Source organism: Coccinella septempunctata, chromosome 4 (genome assembly GCF_907165205.1).
Source record: "Coccinella septempunctata chromosome 4, icCocSept1.1, whole genome shotgun sequence".
NCBI lineage: Eukaryota > Metazoa > Arthropoda > Insecta > Coleoptera > Coccinellidae > Coccinella > Coccinella septempunctata.
Window position 1 is genome coordinate 38,024,563 of NC_058192.1, and position 14,492 is coordinate 38,039,054.

Genomic DNA, 14,492 nt, shown 5'->3' on the forward strand with positions numbered 1-14,492 from the left:
GAACACCTTCCTTCTCCTGAAGTTCATTTAATTTTAAAATATACTCCCACTTAATCTTCTCACCATTTTCATCTATTAAAATTTTTTTATCCCCTAAAGTATTTCGTATTAATTTGATCATGTGACAGGGATCAAAGAATACCGCTATTTCTCGCCGTGAAGTAGGATCAATAAATATAGATTTCATATTATTAGTAGCCAAATCACAACCTAATCCTTTTGCCATCGTTACATTATTTGCTGCTCCATCAAATGTTACCGATGTAACGAATACCTATACCCGTTTCATGTATGAAATTAAGACACTGAACAATTAAATTTTGCTTTTGTATACCCGTTAAACTATCGATCAAAAAATACCCTAAAGGAAGCTTCCAGGATTGGTTTATGCATACAAGCATGAAAACATATGCCTCCTTAGCAACAGCATTGTAATCGTTTTGACTTTCAATTCCAAAGTCTACATGGCCATGAGTTTTTTTTCCATCCCACTGAATTTGCTGACGGATCGCCATTTCGTCTATAGTTATATTGCAAATCAATTTATAAGAGGTGTTTCGAACTTTTAGTTTTAGCAAGTCAAATATTTCTGATGTGAAACCTGCCTCCCCATTCAAATTTTTATACCACCTCGCAAGCGTTTTCGGGTGGGGAAGAGCAGAATTAAAAGTTCTTCTTACAAAATTGTAGGCTTTAACCGAGTAGTAATGAAGAGTGAGGGCGAATTGTTTGAGTTCATTGCCGTATTTCCCTGTTTTATCCAACTGTCTTTGAAGAAATTGATTACTATGCCATTGGACATGCTGAAGATAATTTAACGAGTTAGTAGATTGGAAGTAAATTATTCAAATTCATCACACGGTACATTCTTATGAGGGCTACGCAATGCGTAGCGTTTGGCGATACTTTTTTTGGACCCTGTATAGCTATGTATCTTACTTGTTTTCTCCTCGTACTATAAGGTGTTTTCACTCCTTCGAATTCTGAACTGCAATTCATTTCTGGTGGCAGATCGATATTGTTCACAATTTCTTCACAAACCCCAGTACTGCTGAGAGGTCTAGCACAGTATGTGCTAACATTCTATAGAAATATAAGATTGTTAAAGCATTCAGAATCTCGTTTTTTTGTTCATCTTGGAATCTATGGAGGTTTATACAAAAAGGCATGATATATTATAAAAATTAGCTAATCTGCCAAATTTCAAGAAGTTCATGAAAGATCGCTAACAAGATTACAAACAAATTGACATCTAGACAAGAAAGCGAAGTCTTTAAAAGTGGTAAAATATCTTACTTCACTCGGAACGGCATCTTTTTTCAAATTAACAGAAAAAGGCGATTTCTCCAAATCATATGCCGCTTTACTAAAGTGCAAATTGCAAATACTAGAGTAAGTATATATTTCTGTCTTTTCAAGACCCAGTGCAACTCTCCACTGCTCTCGTCTTATCTCATTTTTGGGAAAACTAAAATTCAAAACAATTATTTCAACGCTTGATATATAATCCCAACATTTCAATGTATAAATCATTAGAAAGCATTCAAAAAGAATTCGGCCCTGGAGTCCCCTGACTCCCTCCCCTAATTTCATGATATGATGTAGGTACTTAAACACGAATAAAATATCAAAAACTTACCGGAATAAGTGAATCGCTTTCCTGTCTCGTGCACAAATTGCACTTTTATAGTAAATACAGTCTTTCACTGCACATCGTGGCATATTTTCCAAAATATTACGACGTAAACGATTGAAATAATATTTTGACAATTACAAAAGCACAAGGCGTCTTAAAAATTTAAACGCGATTAGGAGGGGAATACAAGCAAAAATTAATTTCATTGGGAGTTTGTTGGAGTGGGAATTTCGAGAAAAATGAACAGTCTGGGAAATAGCTTATGCTCCATCTATTAAATCTATGGTTCCGACTACTTCGTTGTTCGAAAAGGAAACCCTAAGCATACGCGGGTGGGGTGGATTACGCCTTCCAATCCGGGAAACCTTCACAATCACTCTCTTGATTGACTTATCAATACACTCCAGTATCTTGACGGCCACATCGGCGTCACCTTCCTCTGTTTCAGATTCAGGTACATTTCTGAGCAAAATGTTGTAAGAACGTTTGCCTAGCTCTAAGATCTCAGCGGAATCCAGAGAATGTGGAGATGGCGCCCCATCAGGAGCAGCGGATAAAGTAGATTTAATTTGTACTATATCGTTCGTCATCTCAGCAACTCTCGAAACCACAGCGCTTTGTGATGACTCTACAAGAGACAATTTATTTTGACACTCGTTGATAATAGAGCTATGGCTATTCAACTGTGAGGTATTTTCGTCGAGAGTTGATCTGCATTTACCTAACTCGGCCAGAATTAGAGAATGATCGGATTTGATTGATTTCATGTCCTCCGATAATGAATTCATTTTGCTCATTAGGAGAGAAAAATGTTCGAGTGTTACAGGCTGATCAGATTGAGAGTTACTGCGTAGCAACCTTTTGCCACTCAGGCACGGTGGACAGTTCCATTTACCCTTCTACTCCTTCAAAAACTCGGAGTCGACGGGCGAAATATCAACACACGAAGAATGAAATAGTAGGTATGCGGCAGCAAGAGCACTGTAACACATTTTTATCAGACTCGCAAACTTTTTTCGAGCATTTAAAGCAATTCGAGGGCATGATTAGCAGAAAAATATTAGTTTTATTAGGAAACTAAAGGTTAATTCACTCTTGTGGGTCTTTACAAGAGACTATTACAGATGGGGAAGACCACGGAATGATAGGAAATGTCGATCAGGCCGCGAAATGATTCGCTACGATTATCGGACTGCTGAAATTAAATATTATAATCCAGTGCGGTCTGTGCGATTACTATGACAGCGGTAAGAGCTGCGACAATGCGATGCGTGCAGAACGCGAAGATCGTGAAATGTGGAGAATCGAAAACAGCAAACCGCAAACCAGTACAAGCGTTCAACGGGGAGGGGGACAAGAACGCCACTTTCAACAATTTTCTGCGCGGTTGGGTTGGGATACGCCAATGTCGCCAATATAGACCTTAGAGATGTAAACAACGATCAGTGATGAAAAAACGGATCGAATTTATTCATGCAAATAGGAAAATTGTTAGTCCTACCTGAGGAAGCACAAAAACTGTATCATTCAACACAAAAATATCAATGTAGAACACTAATAACCAGCTATCTACTACAGGTAATTGAGAGCTACAGCAAAACGCGTGTATACGAGGCAGTACTTATTAAGTTGTTATTAAGTAATATTCTCGTCTGAGAAAGTACAATTTTTGTTGGAAGAACTATGAGAGCTTGGTGTCATTCATTAAAATGATAGTATCAGACTGAAAATATGATGTATGAATCATACTTTTCTGATAAATATTAAAACTAATAATTTTATATTTTAATTAATAACTGTTGAAGATTTATTTTCGTTACATTATTTATTGTTTTGAATGTTCAAATCATCGATGGTTCAAATCAAGTATTTTTTGAGTAGTTGACAGTAGAAAAAAAATATTGATGGAAACAAGTTGTCAGTCGAAACTGGGAATAAATAAAAAAGATTTTTACACAAAAGGTGTTTTTGTATAAACCCAAACATTAGTGGTCCTTCGGCATAAGAGTAACTAAAATATGGAGCAGTACGGTGTAGTTACAAGAAGTAAAAGCAAATCTTTACAAGCTCTTCATACCCAACCTTGTTGTGTGGAGGGGAAAGAAGATGGAATAGTATTGGAATCCAGGGTCGCGCAGAATACTACAGAAAACAGGTCTGAAGTAATATCCAGAGCGATGGTTCCACCTCTTTCATCGACCAGTGTTGTGAGGAATATTTCGGAGCAGAAATCAGGAATATCAAGCCGATCAACAAAGAGGAAGCAGCACAAGGTATCAGCTTCAACTGGTAAGTCCCACTCTAAACACTCTAAATGTACATCACGTAGAGAGCTTGAGAGTCAAATAGAGGCCAATAATGAATTGTTACAACTGGCAATAGAAGAACAAGAAATCGCTAGAATAGAATAGAATAGAATAGAATAGAATACATCTTTATTTCTAAATACTACAAATAGTAGAAAGAAATAGTGTCAAATAACAAAATAAATCAAATATTAAATTCTTCCATATTATATGGTTCTAATTCCATTAATAATTTATACAGTGCCTTCTTGAAATTTTTCAATTCAGATTCTCTCCTGATGTGATTGGGTAATCTATTGAATATCTTCAGACAAGAATAGTGGCAATTTTTCTCTGTTACAGTGAGGTGATGTTTGGGATATATGTACTGTGGATCTCTAGTTTTATACTTACTTTGACTCAGTTCATTTTCAAATAAGTGTTTATTTCGGAAAACAAAATTTGAGCATTCTTGAATGTATACAGCATATGATGTGAGAATTTTATTTTTTTTGAAAAGACCTCTACATGACTCTCGCCATGTGAGTCCAAGGATGATTCTTAGGGCTTTTTTCTGAGTTATGAAGATGTCTCTCATATTCCTGTTTGCTCCATAAAAGATTATTCCATACCTCATTTTGGATTCGAAGTTTGCAAAATAAACAGTTCTCAATAATTCCATGCTTAAGTATTTGGATAGTACCCTGATTGTGTAGCATACTGAGTTTAAGCTGTTGTTTGTTTTTTCTATATGTTCTTCCCGTGTAAGGTGTTCATCTACTGTTATTCCAAGGAATTTCGCAGTTCTTTGAAGTTTGAAGGTTGTTTTATCAATTTTTAATTCTTCCGGTATAATTTGAGTTGACTGTTTTGTTCTGAAGCACATGACACTTGTTTTTAGTGTGTTAAGTGTGAGCTTGCGTGATTTCAGCCATTCCTCTATTCTCCTATAAGTGTTTGATGTCTTGGTTATTAGATCTTGAACATTTGCATCCGAAATCAATACATTTGTGTCGTCAGCAAACAGTACCATTAGTTCTTCTATTGTAACCCCTGTTAAGTCATTTATATACAGCAAGAATAGTATACATCCTAATATACTCCCCTGCGGTATACCTTGCTTGATGATAGCTTTGTTTGATTTTATTTCTTCGCCTCTTTCTGTTATCAACACTCTTTGCTCACGGTGTGTTAAATATGATCTGAACCAATCCAGTAGCTGTCCCCTAATTCCATATTGTTCCATTATTTCCAGCAGTATCTCGTGATCGACGCTATCATATGCCTTTGAGAGATCCAGAAATAGTCCAAAGATGTTATCTTTCTCCTCCAGAGTTTCCACTATTTTCCTGATGAATTGGAAAATGGCTGTATTTGTCGATTTGCCTTTGATGAATCCATGTTGGTTCTTGCTTAGTATGCTGCATTTTTCTAGAAATTTCATAAGTCTTTCTGCCATTATTATTTCAAAAATTTTTGAGAAGGATGACAGGAGACTTATTGGTCTGTAGTTTTCAAGAGCTGCCCTATCTCCTTTTTTGAAAATTGGCTTTATTAATGCAAGCTTAAGGCTTTCAGGAAATACCCCATACTTAATTGAGTTGTTTAATATATATGTTAAAGGCTCTATTATCTCATCAATTGAGGCCTTTACTAGACTTGTTGGAATGTCGTCATCACCACTGCTGTTTTTGTTTTTCAACTTTTTTGTTAGGTTTTTAAGTTCTGTTTTGGTTATTGGATGGCAAAACATTGATTTGTTATTTCTTTTTGAGGGTATAGATTTAGTTGTTGTAGAGTTTCCTTGTGTATTTTGAATAGCGTTTATGAAATATTCATTGAAATCATTTGCAATATTTAAAGGACTTTCTGTTGTTGGTGGTTCACTTAAGATTTTCCCTTTGATAGAATTTACAATACTCCAAACTGTCTTGTTTTTATTATCAGAACTTGATATCATTGTTTCGAATTTTTCCCTCTTATGTTTTATTAAGATCTGATTATATTCTTTTTTTGTTTTATTGTATTGTGGTTTAAATCGATTTTCTTTCATACTTAGTACAAACAAGATGTCAAGTTTACTTTTCATACTCACAATTTCAGGATGGTTTCTGTTGATATAGGTTTTCCTTCTAATCCTTGATTTTTTCTTGGGGAATGTCTCATTGAACAATTTGAGAAACTTTGAGTAGAACGTCATCCACTGTCTGTTTACATTTTCTTCTTCTATGGTATATATTTCACTCCAACAACAACTTTCCAACTTTTCTCTGAATACCTTCCTGTTTTGGGATGTGAAATGTCTTCTGTATATGTTGTATTTGTCTACTTCATTCTTCCATATATTTATTTGTTGTGCACTGTGGTCTGAAATTTTAGGGTTAATGACTTGCACTGTATAGTTGTTTTGATTACTGTTTGTAAATATATTATCTATGCATGACTTTGATGTGGGTGTTATTCTAGTATATTCAAAGATTGTTTGCTGAAGGTTATAAGATGTCAGTATATTAATGAATTGTGCTTGATTTTTATTCAATGTTGATAGGTCAATATAATCCCCAACAAAAAAAATTGTTTCCTTTTCAGGTTGTAAAGTGCTTAAGATTATATCAATTTTTTCGAAAAAAATATCAATGTTACCTTTTGGAGGCCTGTAGATGCTTATTATTATAATCTTGTCATTATTTACCTTACCTTCAATTGCAGCGCATTCAATGTGCCCTATTTCCGACATTTGTACTATTTTTTCCCTATTTTGGAAGTTCTTCATGTTCTTTCCTACATATATGGCGCTTCCACCATGTCTTTTTTCTCCTCTGCAGAAAGAGCTTAACAGGTTGTAGTTTGCTATTGAGTAATTCATCAGTTGTTCTCCTGTTTTCCAATGTTCACTCAAACATAGCACTTCACATTCTTTATGGTCTTGGAGGAACACTTCTAATTGGTCAACTGCATTTCCTATTGACTGAATATTCTGGTGGATAATCGCAAAAGATGGTTTCGATGGTTTCTGAGTGCCAATATGTAGTATATTTGTTTCATTATGTTTTCCTTTTTCTTGAAATCTTTTCTCTAATTTTAGGTTTCTATTTCCTAAAAAAAAGAATTTTCTGGACATCTTTTCTTGTATAATTGCATATTAAATCTTCCTATTCCCACATTTTCTGGCCAGAACTGTGGATTATATAGATCATCTTTCCTCTCAAATGGTACCCTCACTAAAAAGCTTTTGTTTTTTCCTTTTTTCTCCTCAAAGAATAACTCCTTCACCTCCACATTCACATTTTCAAATCCAGGTCTTTGTTTGATATAATGTTCAATGCTATTTTCTGTTGCATGTTCCTTAACTCTATTGATAAAAAACCATGCCTTCTTTTCCTGTCCGCTGAAATTGTTGTTTTTTCCATCTACTTTACAGGTACCTAATAGAGGTTGTTTTGGTTTTCTTTGTCTTCTCTTCTGTATTTCGTTCCATCCTTCATCATTTTCTCTTTTCTTTGTTTTCTCCTTCATATTCACATTTTCTTGAATATCTTTTACATTTTCAAATTTTCCGAGGTTTATAATTTCTGCCATTTTCTTCTCCTGGATTAATTCCAAATCTTTGTGCTGTCTTGTTACTGCATGCTTTGTTATCCTCATCGAGGGGATTATTTGATTTTTGAATTTCTCGAGACTTCCAGTTACAGAATCTTCAATATTATTACTCACTTCGAATTGTTTGTCTCCTTTCACACATTCCCTTTGTTTATAAGATGTTTTTTCAATATGTACTTGTTTAGGTTCGAATTCTGATATGGTTTTCTCGAGAACGGAAATTTTATATTTCAGTAGTTGATTATTCTCATTCAGAACTTGGTTTTTATCCTCCAATTCTTGGATAATTTTGATCATCAATTCCAATTTGGTTGATTCAATTGTAATCGTTTGTTTAATTTCGGTTGCGATGTTATTTGTATCGTCAATAATACAATCTTCTGACAATTCCTCGGCTTCTTTTCCCGATTCACAACAAACCAGGGATGATTTATCGCCGATTTTTGCACCTTTTATTCTTGTGATGCACGATGGATGATATCTGCTATCACATTTTTCACATTTAATGGATTTAACCACATTTCTTCGGCAACATCCGCAGAGCGTTTCAGACACACCTTTATCTTCATCCGCCATTCTTGACAAAAATAGAAGGACAAAATAGAAGGAAGATAGATTTAAAAAAGAAATTAGTAGAAAGCAGATTAGACTTATAGCAACTTCATCTCGAGGAAAGGAGTGTTGATGAATCGAATGATTTGAGTACAATTGATTTGAATGTTCTACAAAAATCTATTGGTGGAAAAGCAAAGGTAGAGCAAGATGATAATACTTCTGTAAAATCTAAATCTGTGAGTTCTGTCCATTCTGTAGCAGTTTTCAATAGGAATTCTCATTCGGAAAAAAAAAGTAATCCTCAGGGAAACGAAGTAAATAGGGATACTGATACTCTCAAAATATTCTTAGCTCGACAATGTGTTGATAAGGATTTACCTAAGTTTTCGGGAGATATAAAAGAATGGATTAATTTTTATATGCAGTTTCGTAACACAACTGATTTATTAGGTTTTAATGATTCCGAGAATATTTGTCGTTTAAGGAGATGCTTGGTTGGTGAAGCTAGACGTTCCGTAGAGGGATTACTAGTATCTTGCACGGGTACTGAAGAAATAATGCGTATTCTGCAAAATAGATTCGGCAGACCTGAATTAATCGTGAAGGTATTAATCCAAGAGGTTAAATCTTTGCCATCCATAAAAACCCACGATTTCAATGCATTGGCATTATTCTCAGACAAACTTCAAAATTTGGTGTCAACTTTGAAGAATCTCAATATGAAAAATTATCTGACGTGTAGACAGCTTTTGGAAGATCTTTTGTGTAAACTGCCATATGCTATGCAAGTATCTTGGGGAAAGAGATTAGTCAGTAAGCAATCTACAAATTGTTTAGAAAATTTTCAAAGTTGGATTTTTAGTGAAGCAGAAGCAGTTAATTTTGTACGAACGTTGACTCCTTACAAATCATCGAAGTCTTCTATTATATCAGTTATCACCGTATATGAAAAACCAATATTTATGTGTAGGAGGTCGAACAAATTATTCCACAGACTTACCTGATACAGCAAAAAGCCCATTAATTTTTGATAGCCGTCATTTTGCAGTGAAATTATTGATTCTACAATATCATGTGATAATGGGACACCAAGGTGTAGAAGTGATCCTCAATGAACTTCGTCAAAGATTTTGGATACTACAAGCAAGGAAGGCAATAAAAAGAGCGATGAGATATTGTCCAATTTGCAGCCTGAGGAGAGCAATTCCCAGAGTTACACAAATGGGACAATTGCCTGATTTCAGGTTGAAGAAACCACAACCACAAAGAGCCTTTGTGTACACAGGTATAGATTTTTTCGGACATATTGAAGTAACTATTGGTAGGCGAAGGGAAAAAAGGTATGGTGTACTATTTACCTGTATGTCAGTAAGAGCTATACACATTGAGATTGCTGAGACACTAAACACTGATTCAACTCTTCTGGCGATAAAACGTTTCATGTCGAGGAGAGGAAAACCGCAGATGTTTCTTACAGACAATGGAACAAATTTTCACGCTGCAGAGAAGGAACTTAAAAAAGCTTATGAAGATGTGAATTTGGAAGTAATAAGACAAGGTTTATGCGCTGAAAGTATAGAGTGGAAGTTTATACCTCCAGGTAATCCACATATGGGAGGAGCATGGGAGAGGATGGTTCGATCTGTGAAAACCACTTTAAGTATAATTCTTAAGGATAGATCACCACGACAAGAAGTTTTTCACACAGTTATGATAGAAGCTGAACACATAGTGAATAGCCGCCCTCTCACCTACATATCTTCATCTCCGGAAGACGAAGAAAGCCTTACTCCCAATCATTTTCTAATTGGGAGTTCTAGTATTTTGAAACCACCTGGACTTTTCGATGGAACAAAATGGAACGTGAGAAAACAGTGGCTAATAGCTGAAAATTTAAACGAACATTTTTGGAACAGGTGGGTCAAGGAATACATACCTACCTTGACAAAACGCACGAAATGGTTCGGACTGAATCAAAATTTGAAAGAAGGTGATTTAATAGTTTTGATGGATAGTAAGCTGTCAAGAAACAATTGGCCTAAAGGAGTAGTGTACAAGACGTACCCAGGAAAGGATGGCAAAGTTAGAGTTGTAGACATTAAATTAAAAAGTGGTATTTATCGTAGACTAGTATCCAGCTATGTAAGGAAGAGTGTTTAGAGATGGGTGAAGAAATAGGTTCTTCACGAGGAGGAGAAAATGTTGAAGATTAATTTTCGTTACATTATTTATTGTTTTGAATGTTCAAATCAAGTATTTTTTGAGTAGTTGACAGTAGAAAAAAAATATTGATGGAAACAAGTTGTCAGTCGAAACTGGGAATAAACAAAAAAGATTTTTACACAAAGGGTGTTTTTGTATAAATCCAAACAATAACATATATCCTAAGCATTCACATGCAATAATTCATATCAGTCTTCAAGTCAAGTCTTCCATTTAATTTGCTTGCAACAATTTTGTGATTAAAACACAGAGATAAGAAGATTGGTCTCAGAGAAGTCCTCGGACTCAGTAAATCTCCATATTAACTGTCATCTATAATAAATATTTATATAAATAAATAATGAGAGATTCAACGGCTTTTTCGGATTCTTGGATTTACGTAAATTTATGAGATGATATATTGTAATGAACCTCTGTTTTCTGGGGAAAATTGGAGTTCATTTTAGTGCATTCCTTTCGTTTTACATTTCCGTCTCTGAAAATATTTTAATTCTCAAATATTCAGTACGTTTATTCCGATAGGCAGAGTAAATGTAAGAAAAACCGTTTATCTGTGTTTAACGTTGTTTTTTCTTGCATGCCGTTGAAGATTTCGACGTTTTTCATCTGTTGATATGCGATAAACCGGAGCTGACGACGTTTTTCATTCTTGTCGCATTCTGGAATTTTCAGATTTTCAACGTGTGGGGGGAATTGCCTATAAAAGCAAATTTTCCCCCGCGACGGGCATTTTTCGACTTTTGCTCTTTAACTTCAGTCTTTAACGTGGTGACTTCTACTTTTGATTCTGTTCTTTTTTTACTTCAGTTACTTTATGCTCCGTATTTTCTGAGTTTAGCCGTTTAAGAATAATTTTGTGTTGCATCAGTGCTATTGAGAATTGATTTTTAGTTTTTTTTTCTATCCTTTGATTTTCGCGAGTGCCTGAAACAAAGGAGGTAGGTCCCCGTCTTTACCGTTCAGTTTCTTTGTTAGACCTACACCGGTTACTTCTTTGACTTTGACACTGCTGTACTGTATCGCTTTCTGTTATATTTTATCGTTCTTTACCCTGTTTCGCGAGTCTGACTTTTCCCTTCGCTATCAGTCATGGTGCGCAAGCCCTTGGGGTACTGAAGGGAAAGTCCCGTCAACCCCGCTGTCCGCGTTCCGCGTCATAAGTGTTGAATCCGAAATCTCTTCTTTTCTATCAGTCATGGCGCGTTATAGCCCTTGGGGTAGAGAATAAGAGATACCGCTCGTTGTCAGTGAAATCCCGTAGTTGCGCTAAGAATAGACCTTTTCTTCGCTATCAGTCATGGTGCGTTATAGCCCTTGGGGTAGCGAATAGAAGTCTCGAATAGACCCGCCCTGGTTGTGTTTCATTTCTGGAGAAATACAATTACATCCCGATACCGTATAGCAAGTCCTTAGTATTCATTCCATTAGTTCTGGTTGGCGCATTTTTATTGAACCTTTGATTTTTTCACTGCACCCGGTATAAATTTTATAAAGTACTCGTGACCGGATAGGATTTCCCGAATGTATTTTCGCTTATAGAATCACTCATATTTCATACCTACACATATCTCCCTAGTACATATAATCAGTTTCCGAAGGTGTGAATAAACTTTTACACAATTTGATTTTGACTATATCGTTATCGCTACCACCCTAGATAACAGCGAACTCTGTCTCAGACTAGCAGCTACTCTGGTAGGTTTGCTATTCTTCCTAGTGAAAAGAATAGCTGGTGCTCGAGATTAGTATTCTCCGAGGTGACCACGTTACAATATGTTGGGGCGTTTTCGTAGTTTCCCCAATAGTATGTATGTATTTGTTTACCATTTTTATGTCAATTCATCTCACATGTGACACCACATGTTTTTACATTTTATTCTCTCGACAGTTCAGTTCGAATTCGACGCCGCCGATTAGAGAACGTTGTAGAATTTCGCTTAGCCTTTTGTCTCTTAGTTTTTCATTCGCTGAAAATTGCCGCATCGTACTAAAACCGCAGTGATTATTGTGCACATTGGTGTTTAGTGCATCAAAGTTATAGTTCAACCCGCATTCAGTCATAGTTCAACCCGCATACATTCATAGTTCAACCCGCTGCATTAGGATTATAGCAACCCCCGCATTTTCACTCTGCCCAAGGAAGGTCGGGATTACCATCTTCATCCCGAGTATACAGTGGGAGTGCTGTTCAGGTTTAAAATTTATCTTTATTTATCCTATTTTACTTTCACCCTTATTTATTCCCTTTAATCGAAGGTGAATAAGGCAATAACACACCTGAAATTAGCTTGAACTCCACAAAACTTAGTAAGTTCATTAATTATTACAGTCCATTGTACTTGTAATTTTTTCTATTAGTGTGACCATTATTGTATCAGGAAATGAAAGCACACTAAATTTTTTAATAATAGTCTATTGGCTTGGCTATCGATTTCGGCCGTTGGCCATCATCAGGCCAGCGTCATGTTATGAAACAACAATAAAAATGAGATACATCGTTGGGTGTTTTAACAATTACTATAAAAATCTGGCGATAATTATATTCAACAATTCTAGGATATAGGATTACTACCTTTTATTCTATATGCTGTCTGTTACGATGTCTCTTAATCATTGTGTATTTCAACTATTCAACTGTTGGAAGGCATAGGATAACTCCGAACTTTCGATTGTACTTGTAAATTCTTCTATTAGTGTGACCATTATTTTATTAGGAAATGAAAGCACACTAAATTTTTCAATAATAGTCTATTGGCTATCGATTTCGGCCGTTGGCCATCATCAGGCCAGCGTCATGTTATGAAACAACAATAAAAATGAGATACATCGTTGGGTGTTTTAACAATTACTATAAAAATCTGGCGATAATTATACTCAACAATTCTAGGATATAGAATTACTACCTTTCATTCTATATGCTGTCTGTTACGATGTCCCTTAATCATTGTGTATTTCAACTGTTGGAAGGCATAGGATAACTCCGAACTTTCGATTGTACTTGTAAATTCTTTTATTAGTGTGACCAATATTTTATTAGGAAATGAAAGCACACTAAATTTTTTAATAATAATCTATTGGCTATCGATTTCGGCCGTCGGCCATCATCAGGCCAGCGTCATGTTATGAAACAACAATAAAAATGAGATACATCGTTGGGTGTTTTAACAATTGTGATAGACTTTTCGTACTCTGGTCGCTCCTTACGGTTGCTCGGGCGCCAGTGGGGCAATCAGTCAAACCCCACGTCTCTCACAGAATCCCCAAAGAATTGGAGAGCCCGGGTAGACTTGAGTATCAGTGGAGAAGGGTATCGATGAAGACTAAGGCGGTAGCGTCTTCTAAGTGTCTGCTTTTCAACGGTCTTTAGGCGTCAGAAAGAGTACTTACCTCTTCTAACTAAACTCTTAGATGAAACTGATTCAATAAATAGACTCTCACTGGCAAAATAATTGGCAACAAAAATAAATGTTCAACTATTTATTTCTATTAAAATAAACTGTACACAAAAGAAAATAGACAGGTACACTAAATCGTGGACGTCAACGGCTGGCAAACCTTCACTTCAGGAAAATGGACGGTTTCGGAAATATACGGAAGTAAGTCAAGTCTCAATTAAACTAAGTGTAAAGAAACATGCACGGTTTCGGAAAAATATTTCAACTAAGGCAAGACACAATTGAATGAAAAGTACGAACGGTTTTAAAAATAATAAACGGAATTCAGTCAGGTCAAAATTTAAAAAACACCAGTTCACCGGGGTACGCCCTCTATCTCTGTCTCGGTGGTTTGTCTATGATCCGGTGTCCTTCGGTCTCTCTGTCTCTCGGTGACCTCAAGCTGGCTGACTGTCAAACAGCGGCCACAGAGTCAGGCGGTGAGGGTATTTGACGGTTATGAAGTCCCAACTCTATGCTCGGCGAATCTAACCTATAACTATAATTCAAACGGTTGGAAATCGTGATGAAACGGTCAAATATTCAGGAATCGGAAAAATCAGGGGGGCCCAACGTCCTCCTGGGACCCAAATGCCACCCTACGGTAACGGAAAGCTATATACAGCAGGAAATGGTTAGCTCACGGTTTTCAGCCTAGCACAAGTCTAGAGAGAATATTATTCCATAAAGGTGCAATGAAGCGGTAATAATTTCAAATATCACTTGCCTTAGAAATTCCTTTGTGTCTCGTAAGTACGG

General features: G+C 36.0%; 3 protein-coding genes across 4 annotated transcripts in view; 2 read left to right on the top strand and 1 right to left on the bottom strand.

Moving 5' to 3' along the window:
• LOC123312503 overlaps window positions 1–14,492 on the top strand; it is a 416,804-nt gene that overhangs the window by 6,426 nt on the left and 395,886 nt on the right. The window lies entirely within an intron of this gene.
• LOC123312505 lies at window positions 6,028–8,102 on the bottom strand. 2 transcript variants are annotated; one of them, XM_044896966.1, is made up of 2 exons: window positions 6,619–8,102; window positions 6,028–6,288 (listed from the first exon to the last, which is right to left on the bottom strand). In XM_044896966.1, exon 1 carries the CDS (start codon window positions 8,095–8,097, stop codon window positions 7,018–7,020), a length of 1,080 nt encoding a protein of 359 aa, XP_044752901.1. In that variant the 5' UTR covers window positions 8,098–8,102; the 3' UTR covers window positions 6,028–6,288; window positions 6,619–7,017. The 2 variants fall into 2 exon arrangements, with proteins under 2 accessions (XP_044752901.1, XP_044752903.1); XM_044896968.1 differs by having other exon boundaries at window positions 6,614–8,102.
• Window positions 9,157–10,236, top strand: LOC123311709. Its single transcript, XM_044895779.1, has one exon. It carries the CDS (start codon window positions 9,157–9,159, stop codon window positions 10,234–10,236), a length of 1,080 nt encoding a protein of 359 aa, XP_044751714.1.